Source organism: Vicugna pacos, chromosome 10, assembly GCF_048564905.1.
Source record: "Vicugna pacos chromosome 10, VicPac4, whole genome shotgun sequence".
NCBI classification, from domain to species: Eukaryota; Metazoa; Chordata; class Mammalia; order Artiodactyla; family Camelidae; genus Vicugna; species Vicugna pacos.
The window spans coordinates 7,498,405-7,520,905 of NC_132996.1; the positions used below are offsets into that span (position 1 = coordinate 7,498,405).

General features: G+C 34.4%; 1 protein-coding gene across 5 annotated transcripts in view; it reads right to left on the reverse strand.

Annotated features, from left to right (window-relative positions):
• CNTN5 (contactin 5) overlaps positions 1-22,501 on the reverse strand; it is a 1,006,880-nt gene that overhangs the window by 225,582 nt on the left and 758,797 nt on the right. For all 5 annotated transcript variants that reach the window (XM_072968929.1, XM_072968925.1, XM_072968928.1 and 2 more), the window contains 4 exons: positions 12,545-12,726; positions 7,268-7,404; positions 5,311-5,440; positions 3,075-3,225 (listed from right to left, as the gene is read on the reverse strand). In XM_072968929.1, the coding sequence (XP_072825030.1) occupies positions 3,075-3,225; positions 5,311-5,440; positions 7,268-7,404; positions 12,545-12,726 (600 nt within the window). The remainder of the gene's footprint in view (positions 1-3,074; positions 3,226-5,310; positions 5,441-7,267; positions 7,405-12,544; positions 12,727-22,501) is intronic.

A 22,501-nucleotide genomic window follows, 5' to 3' on the forward strand; every position in this document is an offset into this window, starting at 1 on the left:
TTAAACTTTAGGATAATGATCTATGTATTTCTTTAGCAAAACAGGTAAGTATAAAAAAGCTGTGTTTTGAAGAATTCCTCCCCCCACCTCAAAAAAACGAAATTGAATTTTGGAAGATTCCACCAAAGTCTGGCAGAAAAGGGTAAATTAATGAATTGCTTGGCACTCTAGTGATAAAACAAATGATTGAATCTTAACCTCTGGTTGTTACTGCACTCACCGTTTAGAGTTAAATTGCAGTTAGGGCTAGATTCCAATTTACCTTTTTGAGTTTCTGACATATTTTCAGATGATTAGGCGACATTTTTTTCCCCTGCAATTAAAATCTTTTATTACGTTTTTATGCTAATGCTCTGGACACAATTTTATGATTTGAAATTGGTTATGTTTTCACATTTAAATGTTTCCTTATAGAACATTATTACTTTAAGATCTTTTCCCCAATGTAATACTAGTCTTTACTTGCCCACATAGGAAACTGTCATTTGAGGTTTCAGTCTTTAGTTTAGAAGGTACCCCAAATGTCTGTGAAGATCTTGAATGAAGATAAGACTAATTCATTTAACATTATTTCGTTTTAGGTTGGATGAGTGGGGAACATATTTGATGCAGATCACATGACTGCTGAATATGCTTATACTACAAAAAAAAAAAACATGATTAGATCCTGTAGCCCCATTGTGAAATGTATTTGACCCAAATTTCCAAAGCCTTAACAGTCTTCTAACACCTCTCTTTCCACTTAAATTTGTATTTACAGCTCTTACAAATGGTTGAGGTGCTTTGTAACAGAGACAAGTGATCTAAAATATGCATAAGAAAACAAGCTGTCATATATAATTGAAATACTATTTTAAAGAATATGTAATATATACATTGGAAATGTTAAGTTCCAAGTTTCCACTCATATTTTTTAAATGTACAGTTTTCCAAATATCTATATGTGTCTTATACTATTTGCTAGAATTCGTCCATTGTTATGTTAAATACTACCCTCTGTTTTAAGATTTAAATATTTATATTTTTATATCCAACTAGATTGTATTCTTCATGAAATCTAGGGCTGCCCAATATAGTAATAAATCGTATATCACTAAAAATAATATTTTGCAAGTGTGCCTGTCAATTTTTAAGAGTAAAAATGCACTATATTTTGAGTCCTTATTATTAAGTTAAATCACTTTAGAGACCTAAACATATATAGTTCAGGGTAACAAAATGCTAGGTAACTGTGTCCAAGTCTTGCTTTTACTTAATAAATAAAACACCTTTTGGCCTTCTTCCTAAATAGCACTTTGACCAGAAGCATTGACATCTGGAAAAATTGAGTGATTTGGGTTTGAAGCCATTGTATTGGTCTCACTAACCCAAGTGGTTAGCAGTAAAGAGAAGGGGGAACAAGAAAAATGGAAAATTCACAAATTATACTTTTCAACTTCTGGAAAAGAAAAAAGTTTATTATGCTTTCATTAGTTGTAACAGAAAACTCATCATCCTGTTCCTCAATCAATACTTCCTTTGCCACACTTTTTAAACTCAATGTGATGCCTATGAATAGTTGATGAGAAACAATCTATGATGAAATGAAATAAATAAGAAAGAGCACACATGCCATCCGCAGGCACAAAACCAAGTCATGCCTTTCACAGGGAATGGCCTGCACTACTATGGCATGTATACTTTGATACTATGAAAATTTTAAATACATTTGGAAAAAATGATAATCAAACAATGTAAATTAAATATTGTTAACTAGTATACAACAAATTAATTTTCTTCTGCTTTAATTAAAGTTTTGTGTCAGGTGTTTTTTTTTTTTCATATTTCTGATCAACAATCCAAAAAAATTCAGTTGAACCATACGCAATTCAACTACATGCAATACTGATCTCACAGTGTGTGATCTGCTCCCTAACCCTACCCTCGCTAAGAAAGAGAAATTTTTATCAAAATAAGATTCCATTACAACCCATGTCAATCCTAGGTGACTGACCACTTTTTCCAGGCAGCATAGATCCTCAGGCCTGAATGGAATCCAGTTATTTCATAAATTATTTTATGAGAGGTAGGCAAATGAAATCAGTAGTTCTCAGACTTGAATGAGAAAAAAATATATATACATATATTCTATAGAAATTTTTTAAATATTTCAAAATGTTCCAAAATTACTTAAAGAATTATTCAAATGAACTCCTAATGTTGATTTAAATTATTTTAGCTATGTGATTACTGAGATCTGAACAAACATAAAAAAGTATAAACCCCTCATCTTTATAGACCAAATGAAAAACAAAACTCTAGAACATCTGCAGTATTATTTGAACATAATGGAGGATAATATTTTTCCAAAGTTAAATCACCATTTGCAGCACCATATGGTAATGAAAGGTAAAGTACAGGACTTCCAAATTTGGCAGATACAGACTGTCATGCAATTATTTGATTATCTCATCATTTTCTGCCATTTATGCTCTGTGATATCCTTTGGCTTTACATACCAAAGACAAATCTTTACATGTTGAATAGTCCTCTGCACGCTTGCCTGGGGCAGTTTAAATAATTCTGTAACATTTTGCATCAGTATGACTGAAAACAGAAAAGCTGAACTTGGGCACAAATTTCCCTTGTGTATTCTGTCCTAAAGTGATTATCCAGAAGACCCGAAATATGTTTATATTATTTTTAATATTAACATTGAAATGAGAACCCAACCTCTAAAAATTATCGTAGGTAACCTGTGGATCCTCAAAATCTGCACACCCAAAATGAAAACCCAAAATAACTTAACTTAATAGAAGTGTTTGTTTTCTTCATAACCTGGTGAAATTCCCAGTTGGTGCTGAAACACCACAGAAGCAAAGAAGTCTGGCTATATTGAGACACAACTTTTTTTTCCTTTTTTAGTCACTTGATCCTTTTTTTAATCACTATGTAGAGAAAACCGTAGTTTAATCAGTTCATGAAATATGTCTCACAATTACGGCAAGGCCCTTTCTTGTATACTTTGTGTGTTTCATCTGCAACTTCAAAACAGTCTGATGTTAAGAGTTTGAACTATGAAACAGACTTCTAACCTTTTATTCTCTCTGACGGTTTTGTCCCCCTTCTTCCAAGAGATGGTTGGTTTTGGAGAGCCCTGGGGTTTGCACTCTATGATGACTTCTTGGCCTTTGGTAACAATTATTGTTTTCTTCAGTTGATTCAGTGCAAAAGTGGGAGCTGAAGCTACAAGAAAGTAAATGTTAGCTCTACCAGAAGCAATGACAATAATCTCTAACGGATGATTCATCAAGATTTTGCAACTTTATCTTTAGGACACATTTCTAACAAAATCATAGGATAATCTGCATATATAAATGGCACTAACTTACAATTTATTAATTCATAGATACCTTATTGGCTGTTCTTTCTCTTAGCAGGTGATGGTTCCATACAATTGTGGGGCCCACAGACAAAGGTTATTTCAAAGAATGACATGCTTTCATTATGATTATTAACTTTAATTATGAATGATTAATGAGCTCTTTGGGCAAAAGGTGAAGGGGCTGAACACAGAAGTCTATTTTGAGCTTCCTTTGGAAAAACAGAGGTTACCTGTGGAGAAGTCAATCCTGTGTCATCCATTTTCTAACTAATGCGTATTTTATTTTAACATTATACAAAATTAAATGTAGTTTTCAAAGAAAAAGACACTTTTAAGAAACTAAATTATTTAAATTTCAATTAAAATTTTATTTCATTGTTCACAGTTATTCACTAGGCCTGATTACTCATTAACGTTAATATTGTTTTTACTAGATTTTTATTAAGACACTGAATTAAAACTTCCAGGGTAATTCCAGTGGGTGGCTGTAATTGAGAATGCTGGACCTTTAAGCACATGACTCAGAAACCAAAACAAATTAAAAAAAAAAGATACCTTTGACTCTAAAACAGAACCTAGAAGATATGTATACAGTGTACTGTACCCGAGACATTTATTTACATCAATCCAATTTCATGAATATTTCATAGTGTTTTATGTCCGTCATATAGCAGCGTAATGCATGGCACAACATTACACGGTATATGTGCAACATAAAACAATATGTATGCTACTGAGTGGGTTAAAAAATTGAAAGAAAAGTGAAGGAATTTACAGGAAGACTGCAGGGAACGTTTTTGGTTGCCTCGTAAAAGGTAATTTTGGAAATATGTCTAGTGAATGAGAAAAAGACACATTTGAGAGTGTTTCTGGGTAAACCATTAACTGGGTGAAGGCTGAATCAGCTTTTAAAATCAGAAATGTTGGAGTGTGAGCTGAGAATAAAGTACATTAATATTTGATCAGTTAGGATGTGAGAGATTGAAACATGGACTCCTGTATCTATTTTGGATGGATTTGTTGCAATGTGAAGAAATTTCAAATGCAAACATTCATAATTCAACAAGTTGATTTATGGTGTATGATATATAGCTGATATGTGAATGGTGAATCTCCAGATTCCTAAAATCTTGGGTGCCTCTGTTAATATTATCCTTTGGGTAAGCGGAAAGTACAAAGCACACTTAGGCTCCTGCCTACTTTTCAGAGCTGGTGTGTTAAGATCTTTTAAGTCTTTCTTGTATTATAATCACCCCAGAGCCAATGGTTAGAAAATCCTCAGAGTGGAAAAAAGTAAAATCCATTCCAGTGACCTAAATATGCGCAATCTGGGTAGCCTATTGCCCTGTATTGAACGTTTCTGTAGTCAATAGTGAAGTGGTGCTGGAGTCCGGCACATATTCTCATCAGGGTTGTAGCCCTAGAAGGCTGCAGGGCCTGGCCTCAGGAGGGCTTTTATCAACCTGTAAGGGTAACAGTTGATGCCCCTTTATGAGAGGGTGCTTTCCTTGGAAGTCTTGCCTTGAAGGAGCCACATACCTACTGGCAGGGAGGAGGGGCTTGGAAAAATGTTAAGCATTGCTATGAGAGCAGGAAGAGGCTGTTGAAAACCTACATCCTGATCACTCACCCCTAAAGGCATTCTTCCTTGAAAATTAACATACATTTCTTATATTTTTTAATGCCATAGAAAAGACATACTGTGTAAACCTGTTAATATTAAAACTAAAGTTAAAGAAAACTTCATAAAAAAGGTATGGGACAATGTACAGAATGTAAACTTCTCTCTTAAACCTTAGAAAACACATATCAGCAAGACGTAATATTTCCTTTCAAGCTAAAAAATTGGTTTTTACAATTACATCATAAACCTTCCGTATAGTAAGAATTACAGCATGAAAAGAAGCAACACTTTTTTCCTATTTATTTACTTAAAAATTGCATACCTAGAATCTTCAGCTCAGCGCTGGCGTAAATGGCTCCATATTTATTTTCAGCCAAACACTGATACATTCCAGCATCTGACTGATTCACATTGTGGATCATCAATACTCCATTAACCATCTCCACCCTACTCTGTAATGGAATAAAAAATACAGATATAGAAAATGAACAAATCATACAGATTTTGCAGTTACTCTCTCCTAGACTCAGACAAAAAAAAGGCCTTCGATTAATGCAGTTGAACATGATTTGACAACTTAGCAACACAAATTTTCTGTTGATTATCCATGTCTCATGAAAATATGACTATTTCTTGGTCATAAAAGGAATTACAACTATATTTTTCCTGTAGTTATTCTTATGAGTTTTACTTTTGGTTATGTTTGTAAATTGAGCTGCTTCTGTTGGGTTGACTAGCTAAGCTTTTGAACTACAATCAGTATATTGGAATATTTTTATTTGAATTAATTTTACAAAGGAGAAGCAAGAGTTCAAATCGTAGGAAAGGACTGAGACTGTAGACACATGAGATCAAGGTTATAACAAAAATCCTCTTACTATATTGATCTGGTCAGAAGTTTGCCTTTTCCAAGTTCCCAACACAGTAACACAAATAAAGAACTGGCCAGCAACTGAAGTCTGTATAAAATTATTGGTCAGAAAATATAAACTTCATTGTCAGGTGAAATAATACAGAAGGCAGAATACTGAGAGTACATAAATGAGGTAAACTCAGGCCTAGAGCACATTTTAAAAACAAATATTCAGTTTAAAATGTTGTTAAACAACCAGGTATTTTATCTACTTAATGACAGGCAAATCATTCTTTTAGTTTTAGTGAGCAGTGCTTGGATCTATCAACAGAGATGCCAAGTAACTTGACATCATTTTTAAAGTAAACCCACTCACTTAGCAGACTATTCTCTGCCAATAGAATTCACTTTCCTTGGATGGTGGGAGTAGAACACATAACCAGCCCAGTCCCTTCTCAAGGTTTACCTGGGAGCCTAGGAGAAGTAAGAGAGAGGCAATGAACCAATGTCTCAGGATTCCCACTCTCTCCCTCTCAATTGTTGTCATCAGCTCTATTCTTCTTTTTATCTGTGTCTGTTTTTTTGTGCAGTTGTGTTTTGTTTTGGCCTGACTGGGTTTAGAATAAGGGAATGTTGATGCTGGAGGGCTGATCTGATCCAATCTCTTCATTTTACAAAAGAGCAAACCAAGGCCCAAAGAGGCAAATGAGGGACAAGAGGTTCTTTGATAATGGTGGGACCTGGGCAGAAACTGTGTTTGGAGTTTCAACTTTATACACTTTCCCTCCATTTTGTCCAAGAATAGTGAACGATTCCCTCTCTGCCGTCCTTCCTGGAAAGGTCACAACAAGGGAAAGAGCTGAAATTATGACAACTATTCTGTTAGTAAGCGGTAATTGACTTATGTTCAAGTCCAGTAAACATTAAGTTGTTTTAAAAATATGCGATAGATTTACTAAAAAGGAATTTAAGTCTATGTGTAGCAGGATGTCATGGAAAGAACCTGCCCAAGACATGGTAGCCTATGATTCTCTTCCAGTTTCATCTTTTGCTAGATACGTGATCTTAGGAAAATCACTTTACTTCTTGGAGATAATTTCATCATCTGCAAAGGGACGGCAGTTAAGCTATGGGACACCTAAAAGTCTGCTAGAAATGGCAATGAGTCTGTGATAATCAGTGACATTTTCCTATGAACTTATAGGATCGAATACAATTTAAAGAAACAATATATTACTCAAAAAAGTAATGAGACAAATAAAATAAAAGGAAAATTTTGTTTATATATCTGTTACTTTTCTCATTTCAAATATATTATAAGGGATAAGGAAGAAATGGCCTTCAATAAGGCCAAAGGAAGACAGCTTGTTCTGTGTGAAGTTCTGTTGAAATTACACCAGAACAGGTTAACGGTTACCAACAGCACCTGGAGCAAGAAGGGTACTCCGTTCTTCAGCCAGCGGTAGGTGGGTCTGGGTTTTCCAGTAGCCTTACATTCCCATCGGAGAGGGCTCCCGCTGTCTAACTGAGTATCGTTCAGTTTTTCTACCCAGTGTGGGTATGCTGTAAGAGTTTAAGCATTAAAGAAGGGTGATTTCATTTCTCAAACACTTCACCAACTTCAAACTTCATACGGAATATTCACAAATTCACATGCATTAAATTTTTTAATCAATTCATGTAACTATGGTATTTGGAAGAAACACAGCACTGCACTACGCACATAACTCTATTTCCTGTGTAAAAATACATAACGATGACATTTTGACAATTTAAAACACTTTCTAGTGAAGTTATATCTTGTTGATTTACCCACTGTATAGTTAGTGGCTAGACTTCCTCATGGAGAGACGAGAACTTGTTTAGTGAGAAGGTTTAGAGGCATTGCTTCTTCTAAGTATTGAGACAGCATTAGCACAGGCTGAAGTCATACAGCATGTCTGTCTGTTTACTGAATAACTGCTCTACTTTTTCTTTCTTAATAGAGCCTGAATAGCTTGGGAAACATACATTGTAAATTCAAATTTCATTTGATGTAAAATTGTTTTATACTTACTAGCATTCTAGTATATATGTGTGTGTGTGTGTGTGTGTGTGTGTATAAGCTTTCAAAATTACAACATAGAAAAATTTCTTTATCACAGAAGACACAATATAATTGTATAAAATTTAGCAGATACAGTTAAAGTGTCTTTCCTCCATTGGCAGATTTTAAAGTTTTTACCTCTTAATCACCCTCAGCTCTTTCTTTCACCTTTCCATCCCTCTCTTCTGGCAATCACCTGTTTGTTCTCTGTACCTATGATTCTGTTTCTGGTTTGTTATGTGTGCTCATTTCTTTTTTTTTTCAATTTCACATATAAGTGAAATCATAGGGTACTTGTTTTTCTCTAACTTATTTCTCTTAGCATAATACTCTCTAGGTCCACCCATGTTGTCATAGATGGCAAGATTCATTTTTTTTTTGAAGCTGAGTACTATTCCTGTCTGTCTGTCTGTCTGTCTGTCTATCTATCTACCACATCTTTATCCATTAATCTATAGATGGGCACTTAGGTTGCTTCCATATCTTGGCTATTGTAAATAATCCTGCAATAAACATAGGAGTGTATATTTCATTTCAAATTACTGTTTTCATTTCTTTACATAAATACCCAGGAGTGGAATTGCTGAATCATATGGTAGTTCTATTTTTAATTTTCTGAGGAACCTCCGTACTAGTTTCCATAGTGGCTGCACCAATCTATATTCCCAACAACAGTGCACAAGGGTCTCTTTTCTTCCCATCTTCACCAATAATTATTTGTTGTTTGTTTGATAATAGCCATTCTAACAGATCTGAGGGGATGTCTCACTGTGGTTTTGATTTGCATTTCCCTGATGACTAGAGATGTTGAACATCTTTTTACAGACCTGTTGGCCGTATGCCTGTCTTCTTGGGCAAAACATATATTCAGGTCTTCTGCCCATTTTTTAAGTGTTTTGTTTTGTTTTGTTTTGTTTTTTTATGTTGAGCTGCATGAGTTCTTTGTATATTTTGGATTTTGACTCCTTACAGATTTATCATTTGCAAATATCTTCTATTCACTAGGCAACCTTTTTGTTTTGTTGAGAGTCTCCTTTGCTGGGCAAAGCCTTTTTAGTTTGACTTAGTCCCATTTTCTAATTTTTGCTTTTGTTTTGCTTACCTGAGGAGACAGATCCAAAAGATATTGCTAAGCCTGATATCAAAGAGCTTACTGCCTAAGCTTTCTTCTAGGCATCTTATGGTTTCAGGTCTTACGTTTAGTTCTTTAATCCATTTTGAGATTATTTTTGTATATGGCATGAGAATGTAGTCCAGTTGGATTCTTTTGCATGTAGCTATCCAGTTTTCCCAATACCTTTTATTGAAAAGGCCAGCTTTTCCTCATTGTATATTCTTGCCTCCTTTGTCACAGATTAATTGAACATATACACGTGGGGTTCACTTCTGGGGTGATTCCACTGATCGAGGTCTCTGTTTCTGTGCCAGTACCACACTGTTCTGATTACTGTAGCTTTGTAGTATAGTTTGAAATCAAAGTTCATGATACTGTCAGCTTGGTTCTTCTTTCTCAAGACTCTCGCTATTCAGCGTCTTCTGTATTTCCATACAAACTTCAGAATTATTTGTTTTAGTTCTGTGAAAAATGCCTTTGGTATTTTAATAGGGATTACATTAAATCTGTAGGTTGTTTTGGGAAGTAAGCGCATTTTAACATTATTAATTCTTTCAATCTATGAGCATGGTATATCTTTCCAACTGTTTTTGTTGTCTTCAATTTCTTTCATCAGTGTCATATTATTCAAAGTATAGGTCTTTTACCTCCTTAGTTAGATTTATTCCTAGGTATTTTATTCTTTCTGATGCAGTTGTAAATGGGACTGTTTTCTTAATTTTTCTGTCTGATAGTTTGCTGTTAGTGTATAGAAATGCAAAGATTTCTGTATATTAATTTTGTGTCTTGAAACTTTACTGTATTCATTGATGAGTTCTAATAGTTTTGCAGTGGTGTCTTTAGAATTTTCTCTAAAATGTATCCTATCATTTGCAAATAGTTTTACTTCTTCTTTTCCAATTTGAATTCCTTTAATTCCTTTTTCTTGTCTGAGTAATGTGGCTAGGACTTCCAATACTATGTTGGATAAAAATGGCACGAGTGGGCATCCTTGTCCTGCTTCTGATCTTAGAGGAAATTCTTTTGGCTTTTCCCATTAAGTATGATGATAGCTGTGAGGTTGTCATATACGGCCTTTATCATGTTGAGGTATGTTCTTTGTTGAATTTCCATCATAAATCGATCTTGAATTTTGTTTAAAGCTATTTCTGCATCTATTGAAATTATCATGATTTTCACTCTTCGGTGGTTAAGGTGGTATATCACATTGATTGATTTGTGAATGTTGAACTATCCTCACATTACTGGGATAAGTCCCACCTGATCATGGTGTATGGTCCTTTTAATGTACTGTTGATATCAATTTGCTCATATTTTGTTGAGGATTTATGTTTCTATGTTCATCAGTGATATTGGCCTGTAATCTGTGTGTGTGTGTGTGTGTGTGTGTGTGTGTGTGTGAGATATCTTTGGTTTTGGTATCAGGGTGATGCTGACCTTGTAGAAGGCATTTAGAAGTATTCTTTCCTCTGAAAATTTCTGAATCATTTGAAAATGACAGATGTTAACTTTCTTTAAATTTTTGGTAGAATTCACCTGTGAGGCCATCTGGTACTGGATTTTTTTTTTGCTGGGAGTTTTTTTTTCCCAATTACTGATTCAATTTCATTACTGGTAATTGGTCTGTTCATATTTTCTGTTTCTTCCTGATTCATTCTTGGGAGATTGTACAGTTCCAGAAATTTATCCATTTCTTCTACATTGCCCATTTTATTGATACATAATTGTTGATAGTAATCTTTTATAATCTTTTGTATTTCTGTGGAGTTGGCTATAACTTCCCCTCTTTCTTTTCCGATTTTATTTATATGGACCCTCTCTCTCTTTTTCTTTATGAGTCTGGCTAAATGTTGATCAATTTTGCTTGTCTTTGCAAAGTACTAGCTTAGTTTCATTGATCTTTTGTATATTTTCAGTCTCTATTTCATTTATTTCTGGCTTGTTTGCTGCCAGGCTGTGTGTCATAACAGTGGCTGCTGGCCTGCTGGTGTGCGGAGCTGGGTCTCAGCATGGCTGGCTGCATGGCTTGGTGGCCCAGGGCTGGCACTGAGCCTTTGGTTGGTGGGGCTATGTACTGGGGTAGCTGGTTGTGTGGCCCTGGAGGTCCTGGGACTGGTGCCAGTCTGCTGATGGTAGGGGATAGGTCTGAGTCAGCTAACTGCCAGAGCACTGGTAGGTGGGCTAGCCTTTAAGGTACAAATTCTCTGGAATGCTTTCTTTGAATCATCCCAGTAGAATGCAGTAGAATCTGCTCCCATAAACTGCATATGCTTTTATCACAGTAGATAGCATGCTCTGTCCTACATGGGGTTTATTTTTCATCTAATCTAGTGGACCAAGAGCTCCTTCAAATCTCTATTGCCACCATGTAGTGCAGTAATAGGCACTTAATAAACATTAGTTGAGTCAATGAGTGAATAAACAAAATGTGCATGGCATAGTCAATTTGGCTGGCATGCTGAATTCCTAAAGGAGCTGTTACAAGTAAGAAAAGAAAAACAGTTTGAATCAAGATATTAATATTTCAGAATACTCTTTAGAGTCCCTGTGAAGGACACTGACTTCTTCAGGAGAACTGATATTGAAACACAGTGACAGGTATAGTTGCTGGTGGATTCAATCTGTTTAATTTCATATGGGAAGCATCTGTATTTGCTTGTGTCAGTGCTCTGGGTTATCATTTTCCTCTGCTTTTTAGTGTCCTCATCTGGGAAATAAGAATACTATAACTTATCCTTTATAATGTATATTATAAAAGCAAATATGAAAAGTAGTAAATATGAAAAGTCCAATTTGTGATTCATAGAGGTAAAAATGAGATTATAGATTTTTGAAGTAGATTTTCCCAATTCTTACACAAAACTTGGTTGTCTCTTTGGAATTTCTGGACACTATAAACAGAGACTGCAAAGGTTATTTATCATACAGATGCATTAATTTAGATTAGGGCAACAAAGCTTTTCTGTAAAGAATGAGATAGCAAATATTTGAGGCTTTGCAAGTCAGCTGATCTCTGTCTCAACTACTTAATTCTCCTTTAACACTGCAAGGCTGACAGAGGCAATATGTATACAAAGGAATGTGGCTGTGTGTTCAAATACATGTCTATCTACAAAAAAGAAAAAAAGGCAACTGGGTAGGATTTGGTTCACGCGCAATAAATTGTGACTCCTGATTCAGGCCAAGGGCAAGAATAAGTTAATAAAGGTTACAAGATTTCTAAGTTATCAGAGGATGGCTTTGGTGCTGGGATAATACCTCATTTTTAAGGTTATTAATTCTCTGTGCTATACAAAGAACCTGATAATTCCCCATTCATTTTTAATTTGAATAATTTCTATGTGTAGTGTAATTTTGCCTGATGCTTTACTATGCAAAGGAATCATGATTATAAAGTATTACTTTTTTTTTTGCACCTAACAAATAACATTTAGTTCAAGTTAATTTGCAGTTTCAGTTTGATGCTTGGGACTAGAGCATCAAGCTTGGCTGAGAACACTTACTGTATACTTGTAATTGTCCACGAAAGGAATTTTTCCCACGTGCGTTTTCAGCTCTGCACTCATATATGCCTGCATCATCCAGCTGCACGTTGGGTATTTCCAGTACTGCCTGAGATTTACGCAGACGTGCCTTACCAGGAATATAACCATTAACCTTCATCCATGTGATTGTTGGAACTGGGCTACAACAAGGAGCAAAGATACCATTAATACACTTCCCACTATTAGGAACATAGATTCTGTTATCTGGTAATTTAAGCACTTAATAGGCTGAGTGCAATAAAGTGTAATCACTATTAAGGACCATGTGCTGGTTGATATACTTCTCTTTCCATGTGGATTGTCTGGTAAGTAGTTAGATTACAAGGAAGATAGTTTCCTTTTCTTTCATATTTCAGGAAAGCAATTCAGAGACTATACTTATACATATGTATGTTACATGTTTTTTTTAACTTTGTAAAATTGTTTAAATGGCAAAAGTAATATATGCTTATTGTAAGGAATTGAACAAAAGAGTCATAAAATAAATGAAGTAAGAACTCTTTTTGGCTCCACCCCTTCAAATATCTTCTTTCTGCAAAAAGCAATATAGTTTGCAAGTAATTTCCCACCCTGTCTCTATGATGCATTTATAAACATATATAATTAGTTATTTTATTAATAAAAGATCAGATCCAAGACCATCTCCTGACTTATTCTGGTCAATAGCTGCATATTGTTCCCTTGTATAGATATATCAGAATTTAATCAACCATCCCTATGGTTAGACATTCAGTGTAATCCCAGTTTATTTTCCTCCTTTTTTTTTTTTCGCCACTAAGGAACAATATTGCTATAAACAACTTTGTACATATATCATATCCTATTGCTTTTATTTTCCACAGCCGGCATTCACAAAGTAGAATTGATAGATCAAAGGGCACACACATTTTTCATTTTAATAAGTATTGCCAGATTGTTTTTCAATAATACAGTAGCAGTTTCAACTCCAATCAGTAATACATGAGACTGTTTTCCCATATCCTGGCCCACCATGCTATGTGATCAATCTGTTTAATTTCTGTCAGTATTGAAAGGTAAAAAATGGCATATCATTAATATTTCTCTGAACTCTAAGAAAGTTGAACATCTTTTCATAATTACATTGGCAATTTGCATCTGCTTTTCTGTGAATTATTTGCTTGTGTTCTTTTTCAAGGTTTTCTTTCATTTTTCTATTTGCCTGCTGGCATTGTTTAATTTCTTACAGTTCTTTGTGTATTAGAGCCATTATGACTTTGTCAGCAAAATTCTTCTTCAGTATATTTGCTAGTTTATGATGGCAACTGTGATTCAATTTTATAAACATTTTTGGGAGAAACAAATCTGTAGTTTCTGAATTTTTGTTTGTAAAATTTTTTGCAAATCGAAGTTATGTCCATATTTCCTTCACTGTTTCTGATAGCATTGGTTTTTAAAATAAGCATTTTGAATTTTTAACTATTTCTGTGTTTTAATTTACGAGGTTTTTTTATTTACTTATTCTTCTTTCTTGATTACCGTATTTATAATTGTACTCAAACCTGTTTAGCTGGATGAGCAATAGAATTACTGTTTATGGTTAATAATAAAAGTATAAGATCTTTTCCTCTGCTGTAAAAGAGGTACCTACATGCCATATATTTTCATATGCAGAAATAGTGAATTATACAGTTTCTGCTTTTTGGAACTTATTAAATCAATCTTTGTAGCTAAATATAGAATGAATTATTGTTAGTTTTATGTCCATTGGGAAAAGAGGTCTATTTTATTTTTGATAAAAGTTTTAAAGTTAGCTTTTAGATAGCTTTTGTTAATTGTGCAATTCAAATTTTATTTTAGTGTTTTTCAAAATTTTAAAGCAATTTAACTTTTGCTGAATCAAATCTCCTGTGGATCATTTGCAACTAAAAAAGATTAAAACAAAAACAACAGATAATTGAAAACTACCAAAAGCAAAGCTAGTCTACTTGAACTAGGAATGAAAGGTTCTAGAATTTACCTGCTTATGCCTCCAAGCCACAATACATAGTAGAAAACTACCGTTTCAAACCCTTTTTCATTTTTGTCCTAATTGACCTGTCAAACTGAAAGAGGTGTGTTAAATTTCCTATTACCATCATTGCTAGTATCTTCTCATATTAAAAAAAATACATATTTTATATTTTCATTACATTTTCTCTGCAAATACATGTTCATGAAAATAATCAATTTTAGAGTTTTAATTATATTTATCAGAATAAAATGTTCCTCTTGTTAATTTAGTGGTAATTTTACTTTAATCCTTTATCCTATTTGCATTCTTCTTTCCTTCTTTTTCTTGTATGAGTGCATGGTGTGTTGCTTTGTTTTGATCTGATTTCCCTTAAACAGTTAGATTTCATTTTTGACTTGTCTTTTAATAATGGAAGTTGACTTTGGAATTTGTGGTTCCAATTGATAATAATTGTTCTTATTCAACCACCTTTTTAGTAAAAAAATGCAAAATATACTTATTTAATATATTCATCACAAGGGCTTAACCACTTAATCTAAAAAGCAGAAATAAAACAAAAATGCGATGAGGCAAGATACAGAGTCCTATACAGAAATCAAGGAAAGGACAGACCATCTAAGGAAAAAAATTAGATGACACAAGGAAAGAGCTGGACAGCCCGGGTCAGGGCTCTTGTGGGGAGACCTGCTTTGAGCAGCTTTCTTGGAGGTGCTTCTTGAAGGCCGTGTGGTTTTTCCAGAGCTCTGCCACATGTGTGTGGCTCTTGATGTTGGGTTCTCCAAGCAGGCTCTGGATGGAGAGCAGCCATTTTATGTTCACTTTTTCTCTACCAAATTGTTTGGGCTAGTCTGTGTTCTTTGAATTTTAATGTAAGTTTTAAAAGCAGCTTGCTAATTTAGGTTTCCGTGGATTTTGACTGGATCATGTTGAATTGATATTTGAATTGGGGGAGAACTGGCATCGGAATACTACTGAGTCTTGTACTCCAAAAACATGGTATACCTCCTCAGTGCTTCAGACAGTCTTTCATTTCTCTCTCTGCTATTTCTCTGCCTTTTCTGCTCGCTGAGATTGCTGTAATCTTCCTGAATTCCTACTCCCTAAGTCAGTTTGTGGTACATGCTTCCAGGCAGAAGGCTGGAATGATGCACATTAGTTTTCTATTTATTAAAAAAAGTAAATAAACTACAACTAGCCTCAACAAAGGCTGAGGGAACAAAAGTTAGTCACAAAGGACTATGTATGTTATAATATGAATGTAGCTATACTTTTTTGTATATATATATATTTTATTGAAGTATATTCACCATAAGTTACTGCAAGATATTGAATACAGTTCCCTGTGCTATATAGTATAATCTTGTTGTTTATCTATCATATATACATCAGTTAAGGTCTGCAAATCTTGAACTCCCAATTTATCCCTTCCCACCCCTCCCCCCTTGGTTATCATGAGTTTGTTTTCTATGTCTGTGAATCTGTTTGTTTTGTAAATAAGTTTGTTTTTTTTTTTTTTAGATTTCATGTATAAGTGATATTATATGTTTTTTTTTTTTTTCCTCTTCTGGCTTACTTCACTTAGAATGACAATCTCCAGGTCCAGACATGTTGCTGCAAGTGGCCTTAATTTATTATTTTTTATGGCCGAGGAGTATTCCATTGTATAAATATACCACAGCTTCTTTATCCAGTCATCTGTCAATGGACATTTAGATTGTTTCTAAGTCTTGGCTATTGTAAATAGTGCTGCTATGAACATTGGGGTGCATGTATTTTTTTGAATTAAGGTTCCCTCTGGATATATGCCCAGCAGTGGGATTGCTGGATCATATGGTAAATTCATTTTCAGTCTTTTGAGGAATCTCCATATTGTTTTCCATAACACCAAATTTAGCAATACTTTAAAATCAAGAAAAAATGAACAATTTTTTAGACATATCCATGTGTCATAAGATAGTTTTGTTAGAAGAAATCACAAGGATGAAAAACAAATACTCCAGGTTGTTGGTTCTTCATGAGGAAAGGCAGGTGAGATGGGTGAAGACCACACAATGACTGCAAGGTTACTGTTACTCTTGGCACTATTTCGGTCCTTAAGTTTGTTGCTCAGTTCTCAAGAATTCTTTTGTATTAATCATATATTAAAAATGTATACACCAAAAGTGTTTGATATTTTTATTCTTCACTCATGTATTTTCAGACATAATTGTCATCTTTTTCCAAATGTAAATTTTGAAGGATAAATAAACCTTAAACACCCAATTTTCTTTTTATATTCATTTTATCATCATCAGGTTCTATAATCACTATTTGCTTATGTGATGGCATTTCTAGTACAGGTCTGTTTTAAAATAATAAATGTATATCTAAAATAATATATGTAGTCATTCATATTTTCCCCACTAACATATAGTAATAATGGTTTTCAATTCATTCTTGGAGGACAATTGATTTCTGACACTTTACATTAAGTTTCTTCATCCTCACATTTACTACTAACTAAATAATCTACACATAAAGAGTCTAATAAAGTGGAGAAGTACCATTGAAAGAAAGCTTAGTTATTTTGGATGAGAATAATCACTTCTTGAAATTATTTTCTTACATCTAGATTTCTGTATTTTCCCCCAATAATATATAAAATTACTCAACTAAACACCTATTTTGCATAACATCTTTTCCTTCTGTCTCTAACCTTTACATCATCTCTACCTTAGCTTGTGTTTTGGGAATCACTAAATGGAATTATAGCTGACCCTGAATTATTTAACTAAAAACACACTACCTCAAACAGTAATGACCACAGTTAAAATCGTCATTCTCCACTTCCCTAAATTTTTAAGGTCTTAATTTTAAATGGCATATCCACTGACTTTCTGACTCCTGTTTGAATCATGTTAGCTACTTTATTTACCTGTAACAAGGTCTTAATTTCTATGCATCACTTCATTCAGTCTCCCAGGGACAGGAACCCAGCATAAATAGAAAAAAAAAGAAAAAAAGTGAGATGGAAGGCAAGACTGTGGGACAGGGGTGAGCAGACTCAGGACACGAGGTTGCAGGGGTCATGAGAAGACATTTCCGGTAGCAGAGAGACAAGGTTGCACTTTGATGGCATAAGAAGTAAGAAGAACTAACAAGTTAAAAACAGAGAACTTAAGAGTGATTACAGTCAAGAGGCAGGGTGAGCAGTTTCAAGATTTCACTAATGTTCATTAACTCCTTCAATATTTTTCTGAGTCCTCACTATATGCCAGATCTATATTAGAAAGGAAGATCAATACAATAAATGATAAAATGTATTATGGAATTTATGGCTTAATTAGAAAGACCAAAACAATGAACTAAATGATTCAAATACAACAGGAGATGGTGTAAAGAGAAACAGTCAAGAAGACCGTTTATGTTAGACTGGGAGGTGAGGGAATGCAGCCCAGAAGAGATGAAATTGAGATGAGCCTTGAAGCTTAGGGAAATTCACCCAGGCAGCAAAAATATGTTGTTGGCAGTGGAATCTACGGGCATAAACACAGAGAAGCAGGAGATAGCATATCAGATTGATGGAACATTGTACGTTACATTGCAGGAAGTGTGCGGGAAGGCACTGGCAAATTTGGGAAAAGTGCATATTTTCCCTTCAAAAACAAAGATATATTCAAATTTTGAAAGTTTTAATGCTGTTTACTTCCATTTTTTTCTCTTGTGTTTTCAAGATTAGCATTCTAAAAATTTTGCCTCTAAGTTGTTAGAAGCTTTGGAATATAAAAATTCTGAAAAGCATGGATGGAGTGGCTGAAGACTTATTTGAAAAGATCTCTGTATGCAATGATTTCTGTGTGGAAAGATTCTATATGCTGTACACACAAACTATTACTAAACGAAGTAGTGGTCCTGAGCCTACCACAGTGCTAACTTTTTACAGGCATTCTGGACAGCCCATATTCATTTATATTGTCCATGACACCTTAGGGGAAATCAGATAATTTTGGCTGTTTTCAAATGACTTATTTATAATCCAGGAGGATTCATCCATTTTTTTTTTGTAGGGACATGGAATTTAAAAAAAAAATATCTGGGACAAAGGTAAAATTCAAATCTACTTAATATTATGATATTATTCAAAAATTATTTTCACTAATAACCTGAAATGGGGTTGTTGCTTAAAAAGAGGACTGGTTTTAGTTATACTAAAAGGATGATTAGAAATGTCAGCTTTGAAGGTATGGCAGAGATGGTTGTATTTCCTATTTCAGACTGTTGAAATTATATCTGTTTAGCTATACATTTGATTTTCATGTAGAATAAGCAATGCAACTTAAAGAAGATAAGGGAGCTTTCTCTTGCTAATGTTGTACTGACGAAACACTATCCATTTGGCTCAAAAATATCTCTGCTAACAACAGTAAAAGACTATGAAGCCACATTGAAATTCTGACAGAAGCTTTTTGTTACGCGTTGTCAAAGTGACAGGATAAAAAGTGCCTCCAAACGTAGTTCTAGAAAGTAAGGAAAGCGTTGGATGAACTTTCGCCGTTGTTGAAGTCATTAAAGGTATTTTTTAAAGATCTTTTTCATACATACGATAAGGTAATGTGTAGAATCTGTCAAGGTACGAGGAATACTTAGCTGTAAAGATTAAATGATTTCAAAGGAAAGTACTCCCCAGCTGCAAATCACCGTTCATGGACAAATTGTAGGTCTGTCTAATGGAGCTTCCTATTTTCTTTGCATAAGTCACAAGTGAGATATGAATGTTACATCTGATGTGAAAATATACACAGTTATGGCTCCTTTGTGACTTGCACAAAAAAGAAGGAAACACTGTATATCTTTGACAGAAACAGAAAGAACCAAGTTTTATAACTTTTCTCTAAGAAAGCATATAAAAAGCCATCATAAAAAAAGCTATTGAACCAAAGGTATTTTTTTCTTTTATGATCTTGTATCTCAAAAAAAAAAAAAAAGGATAAAACTCAGCTGCTAATGTAGGTGATCACTACTAGCTACATAATATGCAAAATTTTTGAAGGCAGAAGTTTTCCTTGTAAAAGTTTGGAAACTTTCAGGGATACTAAGCATCATGCCTAGATCTTTGAGAGAGTTTCAGCTTTGAGGCAAAAAAACCACTGTCACAGCCACCACCAATTGGACTAACTAGCATTTAGGGAGAAGAAATGAATTGCCTCTAATTTAAGTATAAGCTGTAGATCTGCCTGCTTTCTGATTCTTGACTAATGTCTGACTCATAGCTTTCCCATGATACTGATATTTCTGCTTAGGAACTAAGAGTCACAGTTTGGAATATGCCCAGTCACTTTTAATTATCTTAGGCAAATAATCAAGTTTGGGTAAAAAAAAAATTGAGATTACAACCTGGCATGACCTGGATGTTTTTATCATTGTTTTATAAAGCATATTAATTTTTCTTTCCATTTAGAGAAGGTAATATAACAGTGAAAGCAGTCAGTTCTGAGGTCAGCCCACGTCTCAAATATTGGCAACTGGTTGCCTTCCTTTTCCAAATGTTCTTCCTGGGTGCTTCTTATCCTCCAAATCAGAGGAGACTCTTGAATCCAGTCAAACAAGGCGAACTCAGAGGAATCACATGTCAAATCGTTTTTGCCAAGGAACAACAACACTAGGTTTGAAGATAGCTGAAGGAACTTTCTGGAATAATGCTATGTTCATTCATTCGCTAAAAATTACGTATGGTGCATCTACTAGGTAATATTTGGTAATGGATTTTATAATAGATATGGGGGTTATAATGATAAACATGGTGGACATGGAACTTTCATACAATTAGTGAGGTGATGACTTTAAGGAATAATAGGCATGATTTTGAGGAAGTACAGAGATAGGAGTACCCAATGGAGTATGAGGGGCAGTGGAGAATGTTTTCTTAAGCAAGAAATTTTAAGTTCTGACTTGAAGAACGGGTAGCAGTTATCTAGGCAGAGACAAAGATCTTCAGGAAGAGTTAACAGCATGGGTTGCCTCATAAGAGAAGGGTTGGTGCTTGGCTGTCAATGGCTAGAGACAAGGCTGGAGAGGTGGGCAGAGTGAGTATGAAATACCTTAAAAACAATTTCCAAAAGCCTGGACTTTTCCTAATGGTTACTGAAAATCTTTGAAATACTTTAAGCAGAAGTGTGACGCTCATATTTGAGTTTAGGACAAGGCTCTGCAAACATTTTTTTAAAGTGAGAGATAGTAAACATTTTAAGCTTGTAAACCAGATGGTCTCTGTTGTAAATACTCAACCTTGCCATTGTAGTGAGAAAACAGACACAGAAATGAACATAAATGAATGGGTATGGCTGTGCTCCAATAAAACTTTGTTTATGAAGAAAGGTGATCAGTCATGAGCCACAGTTTGCCAACCCTTGGTTTAGGATATTTTGTATGCAGCAAGTAGAATGCTTTGAAAATAAGTAAAATTAGAGATCAGGAGAAAAATTAAGGGGCCGATGAAAAATCTATATGATAGATGACTCTGGTCTAGACAAAGGTAATGGAGTAGAAATAAGAAATGGGTATTTAAGATATTTAAGAGGTAGAAACAGCAGGACTTGACATTAGGTGCAGTCTGAATGAGAAAAAAGGAGGTTGCAATATTAGTGGGTTTGTGGCTTATGTAACTGGATAACAAGAGAATATTAATTGGGCTATTAATATGAGCCATTGTTCTAAGCACTTTGTATTTATCAACTCATTGAATTCCTTCCTTCCTTTCCTCATACTGTGGTAAGAACACTTAACATGAGACCTAGTCTCATAAATTTTTGAGTGTTCAATAAGTTATATTAAACTATCAGCACAACATTGTACAGAAGATCTAGAACTTAATAAATCCTGTATAAGTGAGACTTTATCATATTGAATAATAACTCCCTATTTTTCTCTCCCCACAGCCCCAGGTGACCATCATCCTACTCTCTGCTTCTATGTGTTTGACTATTTTATATCTCATGTAAGTGGTATCATGCAGCATTTGTCGTTTTCTGACTGGCTTTTTTACTTAGTGTAATGTTCTCAAAGTTCATCCATATGACAGGATTTCCTTATTTTTTAAGGCTGAATAACATTCCATTATATATATGTAACATTTTCTTCATGCTTTCATCTATCAATGCACATTAGATTATTTGCAAATCTTGGTTTCTATAAATAATGCAGCAATGAATATGGAAGTGCAAAAATCTCTTCAAGATCCTAATTTCATTTCTTCTGGGTAAATACTGAAAAGTAGGACTACTGGATTATATGGTAGTTATATTTTCAATTTTTTGAGGAAACTCCATAATATTTGTAATAGTGGCGGTACCATTTTACATTCCCACCATCAAGGTGTAAGAGTTTTTCCACATTCTTACCAACACTTGTCATCTTTTGATTTTTTTTGATAATAGCCACCCTAACAAGTATAAGGTGATATCTCATGGTATTTTTCATTCGTATTTCCCTGATGATTAGCGATACTGAACATCTTTGCCACTATGAAGACATAACTAGGCTAATGGCAACATCAAGAGCCAAAGTAAGGTTAGGGACAATCCCATTAGAATAGGACCATTTTAGAGAATTCTCTGCTTTCTTCAGTAGTGCTAGGCAGCTTGAGAAGAGGCACACAGACATTGGAGGATTAGATACAGTGAGGAACTGAAGAGTTGGTATAATGAAAGAACATGTGGCAAGGAACTTGATATGAGAGAGAGTGACCAAAGCAGTGGACCATATGCTCTAGTTCATAAAAGGAAAGAGATGAAGACAGAGGTCCTGATAAAAAAGAAGACATTAGAGACCATGGATAAGGTAATTTTGATGTGGTTCAAGACTGAATGGGGTTGCAAACAATGTAGTAAGATATCTGTAAAGATGGGAAGTCATAGTCAGAAAGTGTTATAATTAATTTTAACTATTTCAGATGTAGCATATTTGCA